Source organism: Narcine bancroftii, chromosome 6 (assembly GCF_036971445.1).
Source record: "Narcine bancroftii isolate sNarBan1 chromosome 6, sNarBan1.hap1, whole genome shotgun sequence".
NCBI classification, from domain to species: domain Eukaryota; kingdom Metazoa; phylum Chordata; class Chondrichthyes; order Torpediniformes; family Narcinidae; genus Narcine; species Narcine bancroftii.
The window spans coordinates 73,473,571-73,497,619 of record NC_091474.1 but is presented as its reverse complement, the minus strand read 5'-3'; the positions used below and the strand labels follow the sequence as shown (position 1 = coordinate 73,497,619).

The following is a 24,049-nucleotide window of genomic DNA, read 5'->3' as shown; positions in this document are numbered from 1 at the left end:
GAGCACAGCCTTTTCCCTTTTCATTATGTGTGTTTTGCTGGCTAGGCCGGCCCCTGCTGCTCATTCCTAAGGGCTCTGAACACAGTTGCTTTCTTGGCCACTTCAGAGGCAGTCACATTCCATCAAGTCGTACAGTGCAGAAACAGGCCTCCCCTTCATGCTGACATGAAGGTCACATTGATCGATCTAGCAGTTCTGTCTGCATTTGCCCCACTCTGCCCCTGCTGATCAATGGGGCCCTTCCCTAAGTTGCATGGGTAAGAATAGGGTAGCTGGTAATCAGCAGGAATCAGGCCGTGTGTACATCGACCTCTGCATTCCTGATGTTACACCAGTGATGACTCTCCAGAAAAGGGTTCATTGGCTGGCAGGCACTGAACCCCTGAAAGGTGAGATAGGTGTGGGGAGAGCCTAACCCAGTCCAGGTTGACATCCCATTGCAATGTGGGACAAGGTGTTGACCTTGAGAAAGTAGATTTTAGAGCATTTTAAAATGTTGATTGGAATAGGTGGGAAAATGATTAAAAGTTTGTTTTTAAAGCTGTATTTATTTTTGCTCTCAAGCAACCTCAGGTCCACTTTAATAACCTTTATGGAGGTGAGCTGGGAGGGACATCAGTGGAAAGTAACAGTGTGAGTGATATGGGCTGAACTGGTCTGTACCCCTCCCCTTCCCATTCTTCCCCTTTCCCCCAGCCTATTTAATACGGACAACTGTCTTTCTTTTATTTACTCATAGCTTGAGGAAGGGCACAGGCCCGAAACATCGGCAATATATCTTTATCTCCTATGGACACTGCAAGACCGGCTGAGAACCTCCAGCATTTACTGTGTGCTTTTACTGAGTGATGTGGGCAGTCAGGCAGAGATGAGCAGCAGGTAGTCGTGCCCTGACCTCCACTTTCTCTGTGACTGCAGAGTTTCTCCACCCCCCCTACACTTTGCTCGGTTTTCCCAAGGAAGTTCCTGAATTTGATTGGCTGCTGTCACTTGCCCCTTGTATCAATGGGTGGTGTGAAAATCATGAGGTACCTTAATTTGTGAATAGGTTGGGGGGGGGAGGATTAAGAATGTGCGTGGGATGGAATGACTTGTGAACTAGTATAGCCTCAATGGGCTGAATGGCCTCTTTCACCATGAAAAGCAGCTCCCTTGTTACTGCAAAAATTCCATCCTCCAATTTAACAATTGAATGGCATGGGATATCTGAACAAGGTGATTCTTAAACAGAATGTGGGCTTGTTCATTTATATAAAAATTGAGATTTTATTGGAGTTAATCCAACTGTCTAATTCCTCATACAGCAAAGAAAGCTTCTGCTCTGGTATGGCAAGTTTCATAGATGTGGGATAAAATCTACTGGTGCATGTCTCAGGGCATCAAGGGCCACACTGGTAACTGAGTCTGCGTGGTGGGTAACTCAACATCTCCAGAGTCAGCTTTGTAATCTGCTGCAGACAACGTGTGTACCCTTGTTCACCTCCTGGGGTGTGGCACCTTTGGCAAGCCTGGCATTCACTGCACATTTGTAAATGGCCTTGAGAAGGCAGCGCTGAAATGCCAGGCCATTCCAAAACCAAGCATGCTGCTGGAGATGCATTAAGGCCAGCATCTCTTCCTGGAGTGAAACACAAAAGGCTGCAAATGCTGTGATGGTAGTTAAAAACACCGAAATGCTGGAGGAACTCAGCCAGTCTCACAGCATCCAGGGGAGGTAAAGGTATGACCGACGTTTCGGGTACGAGCAAAAGAAATCAGTTGGTGCCTGTATTAAAAGGCTGAGAAAAAGGGAGGGGAAGGCCTGCAGAGAACAGAGAGAGGAAAGGGTGAGTGGGGGGGTTGTTTTTGGCCCTGTGAAAGAAATTCCTCTAGGTCTGTCCCTCTCTCTTCCCTGTCCCCTCAGTCTCCTTTTACAGAGCCAAAAAACTCTTCCCCCCCCCCACCCCCCCAAAATCAGTTCTCACCTTAACCTCTCTCTGTCCTTTTATCCAGTTAACACCTTTTTTCTGTTGGTCTGTACTCTGTCCCCTCCCATTCTTCCCTTTTCCCCAGCCTATTAACACAGGCATCTCCTTGCTTTTTATTCCTAACTTGAGGAAAGGCTCAGGCCCTGTAACATTATCTTTAGACGCTGCAAGATCTGTTGAGTTCCTTCAGCATTTTTGTGTCTTTACTGCTATCTCCTTCCCTGGCTGATATTTTAAAACAGCTCTGTTGTACCCTGGCCCTCACTGCAGCCAGTGATACATATTTTCTTTTAAATTGTACAGCTACGCTGGGATTTGAACTAGCATCTCTCTGAATGACTAGTCCAATAACTGAACACTGCACCACTGCCACGAATGGAGGATTGGTTCGTCTAGACGAGCTACACATTCTCTGTGGCACAATACTCAATGCACAGTGGCTCGTGCAAGATGCACGCAGCAGTTTGCCCATCCACATGCTTCTCCCCAAAAAACTGCCGGTTCCTGTTTAGGGAATGAAGGTACAGATCACCCCGAGATAGGTTCAGTAGGCTGAATGGCCTGCTCCCTTTCCTGGAACATTCTAATAGTGTAAAAGTAAAGGATGTTAGCGGGGTCACTGGGTGGATGATTTCAGTAGGTTTCCATCATGAGGAGTTTGGGGCAGTGTGAAGATATTTCAGTCGCTTGGACTCTGCTTTCCAGTCACTGCACTTGTAAAGTTATCCCAGGGTAAGAATACATTCTTGGTTAGGTGGACTAACACATGCATCAGTGTGCCCCAACTCCAGAAGTTCAAAGCGTGGAGCTAAATTTTGGAAATAGAGCACAAAAATGGCTTTGCCACCACATGGCCACAATCACCCTGTACCTTTGCTGTGAGGCTGCATTAACACAATGAAAGGATTCAAACCATGGTCAATTTTGGAGCTTGCCAGTGCAAAACCAGCAACTTAACTCAGAGGGCTGCATCTCCTCTGGGCCCACGATCACATTTAGACTTCCTAGTAGCCACACCGAGTTCCTTTTCAGAAGAAGTGGAATTGTTTGCCACATTGCCAAGTAAATGGAGAAAGTGGCCCAGAGGGCGGAGGAGTGAAGAGGCTCTTTTACTGTAGATCAGTGGTTTTCAACCTTTTTCTTTCTGCTCAGATACCACTTTAAGTAATCCCTGTGCCATAAGTGCTCTGTGATTAGTAAGGGATTGCTTAAGGTGGTAAGAAAATGGTTGAAAATCACTGTTTTAATTGTCCCTAATTGACTCGTTATGTGCACGGTTTCAGAACTCCAAAGGAACTGGGCCAATGACAAGCAAAATATTTCAGTGACAATTGGGTCTCGAGCAGTGGTCCTCAACCTTCCCACTCACACCCATCTTCAGCAAACCCTTACTAATCACAGAGCACCGATGAGATAGGGAATACTCAAAGTGGTGTGTGAGTGGAAAGAAAAAGTTGGAGAACTACAGGTGTAGAGGAACAAGTTGACTATTTGTCTCAAGATTGGGGGTGGGAGGGAGGGAAAAGGTCAGTGAGGCTTCACAGTGGCATGCAATATACTAGATCAGTGGTTCCCAACCTTTTTCTTCCAACTCACATACCACTTTAAGTATTCTCTCGGCTGCACCATTTCATCAGATGCAAGGATTGACAATGAGATAGACAACAGACTCGCCAAGGCAAATAGCGCCTTTGGAAGACTACACAAAAGAGTCTGGAAAAACAACCAACTGAAAAACCTCACAAAGATAAGCATATATAGAGCCGTTGTCATACCCACACTCCTGTTTGGCTCCGAATCATGGGTCCTCTACCGGCACCACCTACGGCTCCTAGAACGCTTCCACCAGCGTTGTCTCCGCTCCATCCTCAACATCCATTGGAGCGCTTACATCCCTAACGTCGAAGTACTCGAGATGGCAGAGGTCGACAGCATCGAGTCCACGCTGCTGAAGATCCAGCTGCGCTGGATGGGTCACGTCTCCAGAATGGAGGACCATCGCCTTCCCAAGATCGTGTTATATGGCGAGCTCTCCACTGGCCACCGTGACAGAGGTGCACCAAAGAAAAGGTACAAGGACTGCCTAAAGAAATCTCTTGGTGCCTGCCACATTGACCACTGCCAGTGGGCTGATAACGCCTCAAACCGTGCATCTTGGCACCTCACAGTTTGGCGGGCAGCAACCTCCTTTGAAGAAGACCGCAGAGCCCACCTCACTGACAAAAGGCAAAGGAGGAAAAACCCAACACCCAACCCCAACCAACCAATTTTCCCCTGCAACCGCTGCAATCGTGTCTGCCTGTCCCGCATCGGACTTGTCAGCCACAAACGAGCCTGCAGCTGACGTGGACTTTTTACCCCCTCCATAAATCTTCGTCCGCGAAGCCAAGCCAAAGATGTCATTGGTGCTCTGTGATTAGTAAGGGATTGCTTAAGGTGGTATGTGAGTAGAAAGGGAAGGTTGAGAACCACTGCTCTAGACCCAATTGTTATCAAAATATTTTCGCTTGTGAAAAATTGTCATTGGCCCATTTCCTTTGGAGTTATGAAACCGTGCACATAACGAGTCAATTAGGTACGATTAAAACAGTGGTTTTCAAATTTATTTCTTTCCACCCACATCCGACCTTAAGCAATCCCTTACTAATCACAAAGCACCTATGGCATAGGGAATACTTAAAGTGGTATGTGAGTTGGTAACCACGGTACGAGATGGTGTAGAAGTGGCCAAATTTTGAACATAATAAGTTGGCAAATTGCAACAGTAATGTCAGAGGTTAAACATTTAAGACTAATTAAATCACCAGTGAAATAATAGTACACTCCCTCGGGAAAGAATTTGGGGTAAGGTGGTGGAGCCGTTGGGGAAAGCAGACGACCATTGTTGCATGGACTGAATTGATATGCGTCCCTGCATCTGGCTTGTGAAGGGCAAGTCATTTTTAAGGGGAAAAAAATGGCAGCTGTTGAGTTAGACACGTAAAAGAGTGTTTCACTGTCAACGCAGTCATTTAAAATCTGTTGATTTCAGGTATGACGACAACAAGAATTTCTGGTGCCAGATTGCAGAAGGTGGCAAATCCAAGTGTTTGGGCAAGAGTAAAGGGAGGAAGTACCCTGAGATGGATTCACTGGTGAGTGCACGAGTCTTTAATATTTTGCCAACCCAGTTGCTTCCTCTCACAGATCACTTGTATGGCCACTAAGTTATGGGAAGAGAAATGGAAGGGGTTTTTCAGGGTCCAAAGGTGGAATGCGGATTGTCCATCTCTCTCCATTAATGCTGCCTCCCTGCTGAGTTCCTCACTGTTCGCCTCCTTCACCCAGCCTTGGATCCAGACTGCCAAACACCTCTGCATAGGAACAGGAAGGGGCCCCTTGGCCCTTCAAAGCGATGGAAGCTGGAGTTCACATTCAGTCTCTTGCTCCTGCTTTCTCCCCATATCTCTATCTAACTCCATCCTGGATATGAACGATTTGGCTTCACTTGCATCCTGCAGTAAAATATTACAAAGTCCACATTCTCTTCTGGCGAAGAGATGGCTCCTATCATACATAGTCTTCAATGACACGTTCTTCAAACTTGGACTGTGACCATGGTTCTGAACCTCTTTCCAGCATCTTGTCTGACCAGTCCGGCAGAGTTCTGTTAGTTCCCAAGAGGGTGCTGAACTCTGGTGAATAAAAGTGAAACACAAACGTCTACGGATGCTGTGATTGTAGTAAAAACACAGAAATGCTGGAGGAACTCAACAGGTCCCTTCGTGTCCATAGCGGCTAAAGATATAAAACGGACGATTTGGGCCTGAGCCCTTCCTCAAGATACGAGGGGGCTGGTTTTCCCTTCCTTCATCCTGCTCAAGGACCACAGTTGCTTAGGAATATTCCTCACTGACAGCAGTTCTGTAAAGAGGGGACAATGGGCCAAATCAAGCTATCGGGGGCTGGTAATTTCCCTGGGAAGTGCTGGCGTCAGCTCCTCCTAGCGATACGTGTCCTGGATCTAGTTGCTTCAGGTCATGGAATCCATCACCAGAACCCAGTTGAATGTGTTTGTATTTGATCCATTGCTTTAGAATTTCTGAACAGGGGAGCTCAGAAACCTTTTCTTGTTTTGTATTACTTCCATGTGTTTTTAAGTTTCTGATATTTTAAAGAATGGTTTAAGGAAATGCTGACTAGCTGTATCTAACAATGCTGAACGACCAAATGAACTGTTCACACTACCCATCCAAGATTCTCATTCGTGAAACAATATTTATTCATTTGTGTACATGAATACTTGTCCTGCATATATGTGTTGTGTGTCTACATGCTTTGCACCGAGGACCGGAGAACGCTGTTTCGTCAGGTTGTACTATACGATCGGATGACAATAAACTTGACAATGAAGGTCCTCTGTCCTGAGAATCTCGGGGTTTTGTAGGAACAGTCAGCCACACACTGGCTGATGCCACTTTGCTGTGCTTTTAAGAAGCAGAGACTGGAGGTGTGGTGCAGCCCAGCTGACTAACAGGCAGGCTGTGGTTGTAACTCAAATTGACCTCCTTGAAGACATTAGCATTCGTGAAGTTTCTCAACAGCTGTGAATTATTGTCATCCAGTTGCACAAGTAAAACCTGACGAAACTGCATGGTTTGTACCATGGACTGGAGAACGCGGACACACAACCCATACATATGCAGGACCAGTATTTCATACGTACAAATAAATCTTGTTTCATGAATGAGAGTGTGAGCAGTTCCTTGGGTCGTTCAGCATTCTCACTGCTGTTCCTCAGCCTGGTGTGCTGGCTCTGATCCTCCTGTATTGGGGTGAGAAGATCAGTCATCATTTTAAACAGTTATATGTGGAAAGTATTGCTTCGATCAAAGAGCCAAAAGTAAACTGCTGGAGGAACTTGCCATCTTCAGGGCAGAAGCTCATGAAATGTCAACTCTCCGTTTCCCTCCATAGATATTGCCTGACCCACCGAGTTCCTCCAGCAGCTTATTTTTTTGGATTGGATTGCAGCATCTGTTGGTTTAATCCTACAATTGCGTCTGGTCAGTGGGTGAAGGCCCAAGCTCAATCTGTGTTCTTTTCTCTCCCCTCTCCGCACCCACCCCCCCCCACCTCCCCAGTCACGGACGTTCCTGATGAACTATTACAGGCTGCACAACGTGGAGCTGGCGAAGCAGTTGAACCGTTTGGGACAGGCACTGCCCAGCTGGCTGAGAGAGGAGCTACAACACAGCAGCTGGAGTTGAAACAGGGGCCTTGGCTGCCGCTGGCACTCTGTGTGGCTGCTGTTCTTGACACCCACTGATATTTCCTTCCTTTCACAAACTGCAGCTCGCCCTGGGTGAACGCCAGGCTGGGGAGGCAGCAGAGTGTGACAGGAGATTTCTGGAGATGAGAGCTCCCGACTGCAATCAAGGATGTTCTGACTGAAAGCTGCATTTGTGTTGGTGAGCCACCATCAGAAGATCTTCGCCGGGACGTACTTGGCACAAACTGGGGTCCTTCAGCACAGGAGTCGCGGTTTTACAAGCATTCTGCTCCTGGAGAGTACACTACACGTGCCCCCAACCTGTTGCTGTATATCCTCGTCAGACTGTGGAATAATTGTTACATCGGCTGCTTTTTCCACTAAACTCAGTGACATTCTCCATCCAGCAGTGTGTTCCTTGCACTTGCTGTAAACCAGGTGGACACCAACTAACTATTAAATGTGTACATATTTCTTTTTTGAGGCAATAATTCTCGGCTGCAGTCCCAGGACAAGTGCCAATCTACTTTATCACCTCATGGTTCATGCTACCGTGACGGAAACAGTCCCCAAAGGTACAGTATTTGGAAAGTCTCGTGCAAAACTTTAGTTTTTAAAAGCAAGAGTAAGTAATCAGCGGTAGTGTTTCAGGAAAAAAAGTGTCACTATTCTGTGTACGGTCTTGAAGAATTACTACAGTTAAATTGACGACATTTCATCGAGACCTCGTTGCAGTGTAAACCGGGGCGACTGAGGATTCAAGCTTCATGTCTCCCACAGAACAAGGTCACCTCTTCACTTTGGACTTAGTTCATCTCACCTATTGTGTCATTCACATTGAATGATGTTATTGGAGAATTTTACTCTCAACCAGCTGGACATATATTCTAAGATGCCACATACAGTGGATCAAGGATTTTTTGGGTGTAAATTTTGTGGTCAAATGTGTTGTTCTTTGTAAGGCCTTAATCATTTCTCTATATTGGCTGGGGTAAGTAAGATCTAATGTATATACAATACAAATCCAGTCATCCAAAATGAGCAGAGGTGCCTGGAATTCCTCAACTGTGAATTAAAACCAAAAAAATCAATGGTGAGATAATTGCAACTTCCTTGATCTGTAAAATCAATATAAGTATCTCCATTCTAATACAACCAAGCATTTTAAATAACAGAGGATCTGTTCAAAAGTATTGCAGTTCTGGTGTGTACTTTAATCAAAAATAATTGTGTATGTATTCAACACAGCACAGAATGGTTGAATAATAAAGTTTCCCCACCCCCCCCAAATCCACACCACCCGCCACAGAAAACTCTCGCGTTGCTTGCACGCACCTTGACAGCATTGGGGCCATCTGCGTTGGCTCAACAGGAACGTAAATGAAGTGGAACTCCAAAGGACAAGATTTTCTTTTCAAAGAAACAGCGACAGGTTACGAGGAAGGTGGTTGGTACACTGTGGCTAATGTTGGACTCTTCAGCTGATCCGTAACACTTTAAAATGTGTCAAAGCTTTAACTATCCCAGAACTCACGGTTGCTGGAATCTGAATATCACTTTTCTTTAAACAATTGAAAATCCTTGGAAGTATGAAAAGACATCAATGGTGGAGTAAACAAAAAGAACGCGCGACCCAGATAAATAAAAAAACCATAATCTTATACAAGGTGGATGTGGTCATTTGTGCTTTGCCCCAACCAGCCGTTAACAGACAGAAGAACCAATTTGTCCATTTTCCAGGCTCCTTGATCTAGACTGACTGCAGTTTGCAGCCTTTATAAACACATAGTTAAGGACATGTACTTGAATGCTAACTACTTCATACAAAAGTCTTTTTTAAATGGGGTGGCGAGGGGTTGGAGAGAGAAGAAAGAATCATTTACTCCGATGACTTCAGGTCAGAATTCTCAACAACGATTTTCTTTTTAAAAAAAAAGAACCTTTTGTGCCTTCCTGACATTGAAAACCTCTGTGGAGGAATGTGGCAGTCGAGGGGGGAGAGAGAGAGAGAGAGGTGGGATTAAAAATATTAAACCTAAAGCCACACAAAGCAACAGACATCAAGGAGAAAAGGTCGCCATCTCCAGAGAGATTCTTTGACACAAGTCCTTACTGTGACTCTTCGCTCGTTTTAAGTTCTGAAGTATTTCGTTGAACTGCATCATTCCTACTGGCGTCAAGCAGAATGCACTCCGTGCACTACGGATGATGTTCATGAAATCGTCGTAATCTGCCGGCGTCAAGTGGTACAGTCTGTACTGGATGCACTGTGAAGAGACAAGATTTGAAAAATTGACACCTGCCGTAACACACGACATCCGAACAGAGCTGGATGCGGAGGGTACTGCCAGCATTAAGTCATCTTTGGGGAAGCTGAGCCACACAGAATCACCAACACCAGTCCTAATTTGAACCGGGATTTCCCACCTGTAGTTATTAAGGAGGAAAGCAAGTACCGTAAGCCAGGACTGGCTGGTAAGTACAGGCGTCAGAAGCTCTGGTGTGCGAGTGGCACCCAAAATAGCAGGGGGTCTACTTTTACTTGCAATATATGGAAAATAACAGATTTTTGGGCCAAAAATAGGGGCAGACTTTGAAATGCGTATAATACAGTAATTTAAATGATTTGCTTAAAAAAGATAACAAGTTTTAATATTATTCAAAATGTCTCCAACTTAAGAGCTGATCAAAAACCAGCTGTTGCTTCACCAGTGGCTCTTTCAGGACCTAATTGTTACTCTAGTCTTGAGTATAGAGGGTCAACGTTCATCCACTTTCAGCTGGTTCTTACAAAGTGGCTAGCAGAAGCATGGATGGGCCAACTGGCCTCATACTCTGAACATCTGACAGAATTGGAAAGACTACTGAAAATTATGATTAAATCTGCTTATAACCCAACATTCAGCTTTTAATATGGCTTCAGCTCCATTTTCCTGCCGGTGCCCCATCACCTTTCCTAAAGTGCAAAGATGTGTCCATCTTGCACCCAAATTGAGTCAATGGTATGTTCTCCACAGCACCCCAGAGAAAATGACCCTCAGATCCTACAGACATTGCTTGAATGGAGAATGGAACACAAAAGAGGACAGCACGGTAACATGTCTATCTCTAATGATCTATACTCCTCCATTCCCTTCCTATCTATTTAGAAGCCTGGAACATCCTGGAAAATCTCTGCACCACCTTCATCCTTGCCGCAATGCAATGGCAAGGACAGGGTGTGTTCGCAAGCCCTGGCCTGAAGTCGTCATTGCCTGATACCCTTCATGCAATTTCACGACAGCCTGTCACGTTTAATGCTTTATCGATTTCTTTGACGTTTACCTGCATGTAAGCCTGCTGGCATCTCTGGACGAGCTGGTGGAAGGCTGGAGTCCGCAGATGGGTATGTATGTGAGCAGGATTGAGACGCTGCAAGGCTTCCATGATTATCTCCTGCAAGACAAATGGACTCAAGACTCCTTTGGCTGCACCCATGCAGAACTGGTACACATAGTTCACACCTGGAAGCACAAGAGGCAAAAGCTCAATGTTTTCAACTGGGCAAAGAACCCTCCCAGTGTCAGAAACTCATTCATCAGCAGGCAACACAAACCCAGTAATGTACTAACATCATTTAGTGTTACAAAACATTACTGGATCACCCACAGCCAACAGTATCATTTTACTGGCTTGGGATTCAACACCATTTAGTTCAAATGCAATATGGTGCAGCTGTTAAGATTTCAAAGTGAATAGAAATTGCTGGAAATACTCAGCTGGTCAGACAGTGTCTGCAGAGAGGAATAGAATCACTGTGTACAGTGCCAGTGACTGACCGGGTTTGAATCTGACGCTGTCTGTCAGGAGTTTGTATGTTCTCCATATGTCTGTGCAGTTTTTTTCATATAGCGGGTTTCCTCCTACGATTTAAATGTACGGAGCTGTGGGTGAATTTGGGTGTAATTGGGCGACATCTGGCGTGGCCAGGTTCAGCTTCTACCGTGCTATAAACAAAAGTGTAAACCAGTGTTTCTCAACCTTTTTCTTTCCACTCTCACACCACTTTGAGTATTCCCTATCCCATCAGTGCTCTGTGATTAGTAAGGGATTACTTAAGGTGGTGTGTGAGTGGGAAGGGAAGGTTGAGAATCACTGCTCTAGACCCAATTGTTACTGAAATATTTTGCTTGAGAAAAATTGTCATTGCCCCATTTCCTTTGGAGTTCTGAAACCGTTCACATAACGAGCTAATTAATTATGATTAAAACAGTGGTTTTCTAACTTTTTCTTTCTACCCACAAATCAGTAGATGTGGTCTATTTGGATTTCAGTAAGGCTTTCGATAAGGTTCGAAGGTTGGTGAGGAAGGTTCAGGCACCCGGGATTAATGTTGAGATAGTCGGATGGGTTCAACGGTGGCTAGAAGATAGGCACCAGAGTCATGGTGGATAACTGTCTGTCAGGATGGCGGCCAGTAATGAGTGGTGTGCCTTGGGGCTCGGTGTTGCGTCCCTTGTTGTTATTTACATTAATGATTTGGAAGATGGGGTGTTAAATTGGGTGAGTAAATATGCGGATGATACAAAAATAGGGGGAGTTGTGGACAATGAGGAGGGATTTCATGGACTGCAGAGGGATTTGGACTGCTTGGAAGAGTGGGCTGAAAGGTGGTGGATGGAGTTTAATGTAGATAGGTGTGAAGTGCTTTATTGTGGGAAGAATAATTATAACAGGACACTGAAGGGGAGGGCATTGAGGAATGTAGAGAGATCTTGGAATAACAGTTCATCATTCTTTGAAGGTGGAGTCTCATTAGGTGGTGAAGAAGGCTTTTGGTATGCTGGCCTTTATAAATCAAAGCACGGAATATAGTAGCTAGGAGGTGATGTTGAGACTGTTCAAGGCATTGGTGAGGCCAAGTTTGGAATATTGTGTGCAGTTCTGGTCTCCAAATTAAAATGTTGCCTGGATTGCAATATCTAGAATTGGAATGTATAAGGTTGAGGGGGGATTTGATAGAGGTATATAAAATTATATGGGGAATAGATAGAGTAGATGTGAATAGCCTCTTTCCCTGGAGGGAAATACTCAGGAGGGATTGGAACGAGGGGTCATAAGTTAAGGGTTAGGGGGAAAAACTTTAGAAGTAATATGAGAGGAAGCTTCTTCACTCAGAGTGGTGGCTGAGTGGAATGACCTTCCAGAAGAGGTGGTTGCAGCAGGGTCGATTTTGTCATTTAATTTGAGAGTGGATGTGAGGAGTTAGAGCGTTATGGGCAGGGAGTAGGTAGGTGGAACTAGTGGAGTTCACTTAAATTGGTGTGGACGAGAAGGGCCAACATGGCCTGTTTCTGTACTGTAATTGTAATATGGTTATATCACCTTAAGCAATCCCTTACTAATCACAGAGTACTGATGGCTAGGGAATACTTAAGGTGGTATGTGAATGGAAAGAAAAAGGTTGAGAACCACTGGTCTAAACTCTTCATAAAACGTTTAGTTAGTATTCACGAGAGGGATGACTTTACAAGCTGGAAGACTTGACAGGCTGGAAAGCTCACAGGGACATCCTTAAGGAGACTGGAAAAAGGCTATTTAATGCAAAATTGCTCGACTTTTCAACATATTGATGCATAGGGAATGGGCAGAGATAAGCACAAAACTAATTTAACAGAAGAAATTTATTTTGTTTCATGTTAAGTAACCTGCATGCTCTTCAGCCAATTCAACCCAGACTTAACTACAGAAGCTAGTGCAATAATAAAAGAGCAGGCTGCAATATTACAGTAAGTACAGTGTTACAAAGACAAAGTGCAGGATATGGAGTAAAGTGCAGTTAAACAGTGCAATGAGAAGTACATTTAGAGCAGGGATGAAACTGTCTTTGAACTGGAAATTCATGCTTCTATATCTTTGCCCTATTGAAGGATGACCAGGATGGGATGGGCCCTATAATGTGTTGGCAACGTTCCTGTACAGCGGGAGGGATAGAATACATGCAAGTGGGGGATCTGCCACCAAATCATTGCTTCACGTACAGTGATTTTCAAATGTTTTCTTTCCACTCATCCATGCCATAGGTATATGTGAGTGGAAAGAAAACGTTTGAAAGCAACTTTTAATTGTACCCAATTGACTCATGACGGTTCTATAACTCCAAAGGAAATGGGCCAATTATAGTTTTTCTCAAGCAAAATATTTCATTAACAATTGGGTCTAGAGCAGTGATTCTCAACCTTTGGTCCCCATTCACAAATATACCACCTGAAGCAATCCTTTACTAAATCACAGAGCACTTAGGGAATAGAGATTACTTCAGATGGTATGTGAGTGGAGCCGGGGGAAAGTTTGAAAACCATTGCATAGCCTCTCAGTGGTTACATTCCACATCCTGCCGTATGGAAGGAAGGAATTCGACCTTCATTCCTCATCATACACCAGTACAAAAACAGTTTAACCAACCATTCTTTTCACTACCTCCAATGGACAAATTCCAATTTTATACCGTTGTGCAGTGAATCTCAAAACTTTTTAGCTAGATCTATAATTTAAACTTGCCTAATGATCAGTGCAATTAATCAGATCTGGTTCATAGATTCTTACCCAGCCTTGTTGCTAATCCTAAAAGCCACTTGACATCCTCCGTGTAAGGTGGGCTCCGAGAGAAGTAATTGTTCGGGTGATCGTTGTGGGCTCTCCTTCCAAGCATTTCCAATGCCAACATTCCTGTGAAGAACAACCAGGTTTGAGGAACCACTCACCGAGGGGCATCACACAAAACAAAGAAAGAAATGGTAACACTTATTGGGGGGGGGGGTGTATTATAGACCACCCAATGTGGAGAGGGAATTGGAGGAACAAATTTGTGAGGAAATAGTAGATATTTATAATAAGCACCAGGTTGTGATTGAGGGAGATTTTGACTTTTCACACATTGACTAGGATGCCCATACTGTAAATGGGCTGGATGGTTTAGAGTTTGTTAAATGTGTGTAGGATAGTTTTCTACATCAATATATTGAGGTACCAACTAGAGAAGGTGATGGAGGTGTGTGTTGGAGAGCACCTTGGGTGCAGTGATTACAATGCTATTGGTTTCAAAATAATTAGGTTTGCACTTGGTTTGGATTTTTGATTGGATTGGAGAAAGGCTACTTTTGTGATGAGAATGGATTTGGAAGATGTGGACTGTGATGAATTGTTTTATGGGAAGGATGTAGAAGGAAAATGGGGGGCATTCAAAGGTGAAATTTTAAGGGTACAGAGACTGTTCCTGTTAGTATGAAAGGAATGGTTAAAAAATTTAGGGAGCCTTGGTTTTCAAGCGTTATTTGAAATAGAGGGTGTACAAAAGTCTAGACAGCATGAAGTAAATGAGGTATTAAAGAATGTAAAAAGAATCTTAAGAAGGAAATTAGAAAGGCTAAGAGGAGATAGAAGGTTGTGTTGTCAAGAAAGGTGAAAATAAATCCAAAGTGTTTCTTCAGATATATTAGAAACAAAAGGATAGCGAGGGATAAAATTGATCCCCTAGAGCAGGGGTGTCAAACTCAAATTCACAGAGGGCCAAAATTAAGAACTTGGACTAAGTCGTGGGCCAAACTAAATATTTATTGAAAATTTTCAACAACATCTGCATGTTTTCTCTTCTTTCAACAAATGTAATGTTAAACTTTTTCTTATTAAAATAAATGTTTAATAATAGTTTTGGTTAAACTCTTTCCAGGAGAAGCATTAACAAATGAGAAATAAAATATTCAATAAATAATATTTCTCTATAGCCTTTAAGCTCCTTTTAAATGTTTTTTTTTCACAAGCCAACAAGTCAAAAAATAACAACTTGCTTCAATGACAAACAGGTTTGTCTTTTAAAATGATGAACATATAGTCTGCCTCCCACCTGTCTTGAAAGGTCCTGTTTTCTGTCTTTCGTTTGGCCATTTTTCGTAAGGGGTTTATTACATGTGAGTTGGGCGACAGGTCACAGATGTTAATGAAAGTAAAGAGAGGAGGTGGGGGCGATTAGCGGGCTGGCGCCAACGCATTTGCAAAGCATTCTGGGATTTGTAGTATTCGCTGTGCATGCGCTATACTGGCGCGGCGGCCAGCGGGCCAGCTCTAATACATATTTGATATGATCTTGCGGGCCTGAGTTTGACATGTGTGCCCTAGAGGATGAGAGTGGATGGCTATGCTTGGAGCCAAAAGAGATGGGGGAGATTTTGAACAGTTTATTTTCATCAGTATTTACTAAGGAGAAGGATATTAATCTTTGTAAAGTTAGGAAAATAAGTAGGGAAGTTATGGAAACGATAATGATTAATGCTTTTAAGGAAAATAAAGGTGCATAAGTCTCCAGGCCAGCACAGAAAACAGGCCATTCAGCCCTTCTAGTCTGTGGCCTTCTAGTGAGTCTCACTGACCTACACCCATTCCATAATCCTCCAGACCACTCCCATCCATGTATCTATCCAATGTGAGCCCACATTTACCGCGTCTGATGGCATCTTGTTTCAAACTCCCTCCACTCTGCAGTCTCTCCACGCATCTATCTAGCTCCACCTCAAAGATCTCACTGCCATGTCTCTTGTGGCTCGCACAGCTGCTGGCTCAGAGCATCAGTAACCAGGGTTCAATCTCAGCCTGAGAGGCAGATTACATGCTCTGCAACCATGTGGATTTCTCCCCGATGCTACAGTTTCCTCCCAGACGCAAGCCGGTAGGGTTAATTTACAAATCTGAGGACAGTTGCTTGGAATGTGGGCAGAATAAAATAGGATTAATGCAAATGAGACATGTAAATAAGATTGTTGGAGAGGATTCAGTAGACTAAAGGGATCCTTTCCATTAACACTACACAGAGGGTCGAGCAGCATCAGTGGGAGATGAAGAATCCAACCAAAATCACGCTCCATTCTTCATCAATCCCCATTTAATCCTCCACACACTGGCTGCTGTATTTCCTCTATTAGGAATCCACTCTGATACACCCAGGGCACGATGGACAAGCCCGAGACCACCACTCACCCACTCTGTAAGCCGAATGCAAGTAGTGCAGTCCCTGGGGACTGACTGGCTGTGAGTGCTGCTCATCCTCCGCAGGGAACGTCGACGCCACCATGGAAGGTCCTTGGGTCGTGAGGCTCGGCATGGATGTGCCTTGAACGGCTTGGAAAGCCGTTCCAGCCTGTACACTGGCAACTGTGTTTGTGGAGGGGGAGGGGGGAGAGAGGAAGGGAAGCACAGGGGAAGGGAGTGTGCAGGGAGAGAGGAGGGGAGTGGGGAATTGGGAAGAGAGGAGGAGGGGAGCGCGGGGAGAGGAGTGGGAGCAAGAGAGGAAGAAGAGCGCAGAAAGGGGGAGAGGCAGGGAGTGGAGCATGGGGATGAGGGAGAAAGGAGGAGGCCAGGGAGAGAGGGACGGGGAAGAGAGGAGGAAGGGACAGAGTGAGAAAGGGGGAGTGAAGAGAGGAGTGGGTGGAAAGAGAAAGGGGAGGGGAGACGAGGAGAAAAACCCAGCATTAACCCCTGCATTCACCAAGTAATGTGACTGGTTAGATCAATGTTAAACACACCCACCCCCTAGCAATAATTCAACAAGTCTGCTCACCACCACCTTCTCAAAGGCAAGTAAACGCTGACTGTGCTGCATAGACACATCCCTTTATTCAAACATGATTTGGAGGATGAAGTCTCTCAGGGCATCCGGATTCATACGCGTGGGTGTATTGCTTTCACGCCCCGTAGTTTTGCTCAATAACTCTTTGAACCAAGTATCCAAAACTTTTGACAGGTTTAGTCTCCAGACTGAATGACAGGGGTGGGTGAGGGAGGAATTGGAACTCTTGGGGACAAATGAGCTGAGCATTGGCTGTTCACCAATCTGGTTAACCTCTGGCTGGATGGGACTACCATCAACCGGTTAATAACCATTAACCAATCAGCCAAATGTGAAAACAATCATTGCTTCTTTAATCGCACTCCTCGATCCGACAATTAAAGTCCAACCTCAATATGTAATCTTGTCCGCACACCCTACACAATGATAAGAACACTAGAATTTATGCCGTTGATCCAATTCTTTCAGATGCTGATTATGTTCACTTTGATGGAGAGGTCAAATTTGGAATATTGTGTGTAGTTTTGGACACCTAACCACAGGAAAGAAATTTAAAAAATGCAGAGAAGACTTACTAGGATGTTGACCAGACAAGAACTGAGTCACAGAGAAAGATTCAACAGGTTAGGATTTTATTCCCTGGAGTGCAGAAGAATGAGGGGAGGTTTATAGAGGTATTTAAAATTATGAGGGAGATAGAGTAAATGAAACTGAGCTTTTTCCACTGAGGGTAGGTGAGATACAAACCAGCGCACATGGGTTAAGGAGGAAAGGAGAACTTCTTCACACAGGGAGTGTGGAACAAGTTCCCAGCTTAAGTGGTGATTGCAGGGTCAATTTTAACATTTGGACAAATACTTGGATGGGAGAGGTATGGACTGAGTGCAGTTTGACAGAATAATAGTTCAACACAGACTAGAAGTTCTGAATGACTAGTTCCTATGATGTAATGTTCTATAGGTCTATGATGGCTAATTGGAAGGTTAAAATATTTTAGCCATTTAAGATGATGATCAGAGGGAAAGCCTTTGAAATATTTCTGAATTGTGCAATTCACATGGGCCGTTTACAAGACAGTCGATTCTACTTGCACTGTGGACCTTTCAGTCTTCAATCAACAGGGGGAGCAGTTGTCACAGATTGAGCTTGGAGCAAGAGCTTTACTGATATCTCCAAAACCACCTTTCTATAACTTTTAATTAATTTGTACACCAAATGCCAGTACCACAGCCAAGGTAGGCTTTTTCACCCAACCCCTGGTTGGTCCTGAGTTGAAGGTAAACAAGTGGTGGCACATGTGGAATCACCCATTGTCCCCAAATGGAAGTCTAGCAGTTGGGCTTCACTCCCATCCAGTTCGAACAGTGGTTCTCAAACTTTTTCTTTCCACTCACATACCTTAAGCCATATGTGCTCTGTGATTAGTAAGGGATTAATTAAGGTAATGTGTGGGTGAAAAGAAAAAGGTTGAAAACCACTGTTTTAATCGTACCTCATTGACTCGTTATGTGCACGGTTTCATAACTCCAAAGGAAATGGACCAATGACAATTTTTCTCAAGCAAAATATTTCAGTAACAATTGGAGTGGTTCTCAGCCTTCCCACTCACATACCACCTTATGCAATCCCTTATTAATCACAGAGCCCCTCTGGCAGAGGGAGTACTTCAGGTGGTATGTGAATGGGCATAAAAAGTTTGAAAGCCACAGAGGTAAGCAGTAGAGGACAGCAGCAAACACACCACCATTCAGTCCCTCAACCATTGAGCGTAATCTAAAGAGGAGAGATAGTTTGGGTCTGTATTCCTTGGGGTTTGTAAGTATAAGGAACAATCTTATTTAAACATACAACATCACAAGTGGGGTGACAAGGCAAATATTAAAATGTTTTCCCGAGAGAGAGAGTTACGGACAAGGGGACATCAATACAGAATGTGAGACTGGTCATTTAAATATTCAAAAGACCTTGGAATTGGCTGTGGGGAACAAGCACAGAAGTGGACCTGAGTCCAGCATGAATCAGTTATGATTAGGGTTGAGGGGCCTCCTGGTCCCGTTTCCTTGCATTCTTGTCTGTGGTTATAAATTTAGATGGCCCATGCCGCCCAATTACCCGACAACTGCCAATACACGGGAGGAAACCAGAGCACCCGGAGGAATCCCACGCAGACACGGAGAGAAAACATAAAACTCCTTACAGACAGCACAGGATTCGAACCTGTGTCACTAGCGCTGTAACCGCGTTGCACTTAACAACTTCCCTCACTGTGCTGCCTGCAAATTATAGTTATAGATCATCCCATATACTCATGGAGATTTTAGACACAAAGGGAATGTAATGAAGTGGTGACAGGGCAGGAGGGAATATGGTACTGAATGTTGAAAGGCTTGTCAGGCATTGGCAGATTTATTTAATGAAATTAATTCAAATTGCCCAGCGTCTGTTGCAGGCTTTGAACTCGTCATTGGACCGCGATATCACAGCCCCTGTCATTGCAGAAAATTTTTCAATGGAGCATGAGAAACTGCAGACTCTGGAATCTCGAGATAAAGACAATCTCAGCAGGTGGAGTAATATCATTGCAGAGGGGAGATAGGTCTTGAGGACTGGGTGGGAGGGGTTGGACAGGGACCACTGGGGATTGGTGAACCAGGGAGGGACAAAGGATGGTACAGAGACAAATCTTTCAGAAACCTAATTAAAAGCAAGGGACCGTGTTATTTAATGCAACAGGTGGGCAGGAGGTGAATGACGTCTGGAACTCACTTCCTTGGAGGCCAGTCTTTTGGGTCTTTTTTTTAAAAATCATACAGCAAGGTAACAGGCCATTTTGGCCCACGAGCCCAAACCACCCAATTACACCCAACTGTCCGACAACCCCTCCCCCGTATGTTTTGAAGGGTGGGGGCACCCAGGAAAAAACCCACGCAGACTCAAGGAGAATGTACAAACTTTCTTTTAAATCTTCCCATCAGCTGCAAAACTCTTTCTAACTTTGACAGGTTTTGGATTAATCTGCCACTGAAAATTGTCCCAAGTATGTATGTGGATCATAGAATTTGCGGGAGTTGATAGCAAAATGGGAGGAAAGAAATGGAATGCATATATAGGAATGCACTGCTTAACATCCATTCAGGCAACAACATGTCAGTGGACCCATAATTATTCAGTTACCAAGAGCAAGTCTGCAGCAATTTAGAAAAAGCAATCGCTAGTTATAGGAAATTATATACTGTATACCCACACTGATTCCACAGCCTTGTTCTCTCCCCACAGCCCCGTGTCGGTCCCCACACTTATCCCTACTAACAAATAAAAAGTTTACAGGAACACTACAGTATCCCATGTAACTTTGCTAAGTATATAATATGGTGTTCGCATCACGCTCAATTTCACAGAACGTATCGTGGACGTTAAGCAGTGCATACCCTATAAATGAGTGCTTCACAGCCATCATGGACTTGGTAGGCCAAGGCGGACATTTCTATACTGCATGGGCTGAAAGGCCTTGTGCACATTAAGTGTTTGATAATTAAGTGATCTGTGATTCAGAGTGGAAGAATCTGCACACGGGTTATAAGGTTTAGAGGGTTATGGACCAAACACAGGCAGAAGACCAGCATGGATAAATTGGGCCAAGCAGCCTATTCCTGTGCTGTGTAGCTCGAGGAATTCCCCCACTTAGGCTCATAGCTGGGAAGACCACCTTTGTGGTACCAAGTACAGAGGCCGGCTAACCCCCACCACAGATGCCCACCGCCAATATCGTGCATACCTGCCACAGTCGAGGTAAGAGGCAGATTCGGGTCCGACTGGTAGGGGTGCACTGCCATCGGGGTCATTGGTGGCACAGGTACCCCGGCAAAGGTCACGGGTGGAGCTGCCATGCCCGGGTGCGTTGTGCTTGCAACAGTGTAAGGGTACTGAGCTCCAATAAATGCTGGATGCATTGCCTAAACACAGAACACACAATAAACACAGGTCCAACTGCAATGTCTTGGCTTCACTGTAACATACAGAATAATCGCAGGCAGGAGCGATAATAGTAGAGGACACAGCGTTAAGGATGATTGGCAAAAAGAATCAGAAATGAGCTGGAGTATTTTTTTAAATATTTTAATGCAGATATTTTTTACAAACTAGAATGTACCACCCAAAAGTAACTTGCAAGCAAGAACTGGATAAATGTGTGTTAAGTATTGGAAAGTTGCAGGATTATAAAAGCAGGAGAATGAGACACATGCAACAGGCTGTAATTAACATTGCAAAAGATTTCAGAAACATGACCTGAAGAAATAGGCCATTCAGCCCATCGAGTCTACCCCACCATTTAAAACTAAACCCATTTTTCCACTCAGCCCAGCCTTCTCCCCATAACCTTTGATGCCCTGGCTAATCAAGAACTTATCAATCTCTGCCTTAAATACACAAAATGACCCGAGCTCCACAACCACCTATGGCAACAAATTCCAGATTCACCACCTAGAAGTTCCTCCACAACTCTGTCCTAAGCAGATGCCCTTCGATCTTGAAGCTATGCCCTCTCATTCTGGACTCTCCCACCATGGGAAAGCACCTTTCTACATCAGAGCAGAAAGGACCAGAAATACACAGCCAGTCAGCGTCTGAAGTGAGAAGTATGGTTGAGGTTGTTGATGAGCATCAGAATATGTCCCTGCAACCATTTCACCACCACGTTCCTTCACTAACCTTCTGTGCCTTGGTTTCCTTAATATGCTCCCTGATTTTAAATTTTTTAAAAATTTAGACATACAGCACGGTAACAGGCCATTTCAGCCCATGACCCCGTGCTGCCCCAATTACACCCAGTTAACCTACAACTCCTTTATGTTTTTGAACAGAGGGAGGAAACCGGAGCTCCAATGCAGACATGAAGAGGGTGTACAAACTCCTTACAGACAGCGTAGATTTCGAACCCCAGTCCCAATCGCTGGCGCTGTAACAGCGTTGCGCAAACCTCTACACTAACCGTGATCTGCTGAGTATTTGCAGAATTTTGGAAAAGTTGGCAGAGGTGCATCTTTGGTAATTCTGCACTTCCAACATGTGCGTTCACATTAAAATCTGGTCCTGGTGTCTAACTACTGCACATCAGCAAGTTACATCAAAGTGTTTACACAAGTTTGCCCAACTCCGTGGGATGGCTGGTACTGCTAGAGTGTACCTGTGGGTACGCTGCTCCAGCGACAGGAAAGATGGTGGGCCGTGGGACGTGCTGGATGGGATGTCCAAGGTAGGCGGCGTTGCAGACAGGTGGAATGTGGGTTTGAATGGTGGTGTAGGGATGAGTCATGGCTGGGCTGGAGGGGAAGACCGGAGCATGGGGATGTGCGATGGCAGTTCCAGCGATGGTGTGCTGCTGGTACATGGTGGATCCCACGGTGATGACGGGCACCACGGCGGTTGCTGTCACCGTGGCAGCCATAGTGACGGTGGCAGGGCCGTCGGTCAACGTCGAGTGCTCCACCGCGCCCCGAACCACCTCATGGGGGCCACGGCCTCCAATGGAAGACATTTCCCGCTGCTGCTGAGACCCGCCTGCCGTCTGCTCATACAGCCAGTACCACTGGTGGGCCACCTCAAACAGCACCTCCGGGTAGACACCTCCGCCTTTGGCAGCCTCCTCCACTGCCATGCACGCCTTCTCCAGCATGGTGTTGTCCTGTGGAGACAGCAAGAACAGCAGGTTAGAACCAATGGCAATAGATGCCCACGTGGGAAAGTACACAATGTGGTGCATGCACACGGGTTTCTCACAGATGGGAACAGATAAACATTCATGCAGACAAGTGGCTCACACTAGCTCATGCGTACATGTATGTAAACACACGCACACGCACAAACACACAACCACTCTCACACATACCTTTCTTTGTCATAGGAAGGATTTCAATAACTGGGTACTGATGAGATTCCCCAGGACTAAAGGGGTTAAGCTATAGGGAGAGGGTAGAGGGGCTGGGTCTTTACTCCCTGGAATGAGGCAGTCTGAGGGACTACCTTATAGAGGTTTATAATTCATAAAGACCGTGGATACAGTGAGTGCTCACAGTCCTTTCCCCAGGAGAGGTGATTCTAGAACTAGAACTAGAGATACAAGGGTCCTGAGAAGCAACTTTTTACACCCTGAGGGTGGTCTGCTGTGTTGCGAGAGGAAGCTATGGAAGTGGGGACATGTAGATGGATGAGTGGCTAAGAGGACCAAATGCAGGCACATGAGACGAGTCCAGATTGTCAACTTGGTCACCAAGGACCAGTTGGGTAAAGGGCCTGTTGAAAGTTCGCCCCTCACTCCAGCTGTGAAAGGACACGTGGATAATCTTTCAACCTCCATCGCCATTACGTTACTACACCCAAAGGAGCACTGTCCTCTCCTGGTGACACACAAGTGCCACTCAGGAACAGGGGAAAATGCATATAAAATACTGGAGGTTATTTTTTGCCTTTAACCTCAGAAATTCACTTAGAATTAGGAAGAACTTGAAAGCGGAATGTGCGAAGAGGAAAGGAATGAATAGGGGAGTGGGAGAGACAGAGGGGCTGAGGAACATGGAGGAAAGGCAAGATGCACAAGGGTGTAGGGAACTATGAAAGCTCAACGCGCACTGGTTTGTTAAGGTCCCTCAGTTATTTGTGTTGGAGACATTAATATGTAAATTCCCACAGTAGTGAGGTTCATGACGCTTTCTAATACCAGTGTTTATAGAAGGTATGCTAATTGGGATACAAGAGGAATTCTCGATTTTTTTTTTTTTTGCAAATACGACTTGGTTCCCAAGATGGCGATGCTCATGTTCAGCACCAGCCATGAGGGGTTCCAGGCTCTGGGGAATTAGCGGACCAGTGCAGGTCACCAGAAACGAGAACACCCCCCATTGAGGAGATGACCCTGCAGGGAAGGTGACTACAGCCGCCACACAGGCTGTGTGGGCAACTTCTGGTCGGGGGCCTGCAGGGGCTGCTAGGGACCAGGTGCTGGAGCTGTGATTCAAGAGACTGCTGAGGGCAAGAAGGGCCTTGGGCACTGAAGGATTCCTGATTGGAGGTTTGATTCTGGAACTTGGACGGCCGATGGATCAAACAGGAGTCTGTGTGGCTCCACGGACACTCAGTGATTCTGAAAGGACTCTCTTTAGCTTCTCCTAATATTAGGAACAGCGGGTTCATGGTGACTCTGCCTTACAAAAGTTAAAGAACATAATTTATGTTACA

At 45.0% G+C, this 24,049-nt stretch overlaps 2 protein-coding genes across 18 annotated transcripts in view; one reads left to right on the top strand and one right to left on the bottom strand.

The window, feature by feature from the left end:
• ndst2a (N-deacetylase/N-sulfotransferase (heparan glucosaminyl) 2a) overlaps window positions 1-8,884 on the top strand; it is a 287,537-nt gene extending 278,653 nt beyond the window's left edge. For 14 of the 16 annotated variants that reach the window (XM_069885368.1, XM_069885361.1, XM_069885366.1 and 11 more), the window contains 2 exons: window positions 4,999-5,101; window positions 7,091-7,391. In XM_069885368.1, coding sequence (XP_069741469.1) covers window positions 4,999-5,101; window positions 7,091-7,216 — 229 coding nt within the window. In that variant the 3' untranslated portion in view covers window positions 7,217-7,391. Of the gene's footprint in view, window positions 1-739; window positions 880-4,998; window positions 5,102-7,090 lie in introns of those variants that run through there. The other 2 variants (XR_011340167.1, XM_069885376.1) reach the window with 2 other exon arrangements.
• zswim8 (zinc finger, SWIM-type containing 8) overlaps window positions 8,414-24,049 on the bottom strand; it is a 118,875-nt gene continuing 103,239 nt past the window's right edge. For both annotated transcript variants that reach the window (XM_069885359.1, XM_069885358.1), the window contains exons 22-27: window positions 22,002-22,499; window positions 20,592-20,769; window positions 16,228-16,401; window positions 13,804-13,926; window positions 10,543-10,721; window positions 8,414-9,485 (exon numbers count right to left, since the gene is read on the bottom strand). In XM_069885359.1, coding sequence (XP_069741460.1) covers window positions 9,279-9,485; window positions 10,543-10,721; window positions 13,804-13,926; window positions 16,228-16,401; window positions 20,592-20,769; window positions 22,002-22,499 — 1,359 coding nt within the window. In that variant the 3' untranslated portion in view covers window positions 8,414-9,278. The remainder of the gene's footprint in view (window positions 9,486-10,542; window positions 10,722-13,803; window positions 13,927-16,227; window positions 16,402-20,591; window positions 20,770-22,001; window positions 22,500-24,049) is intronic.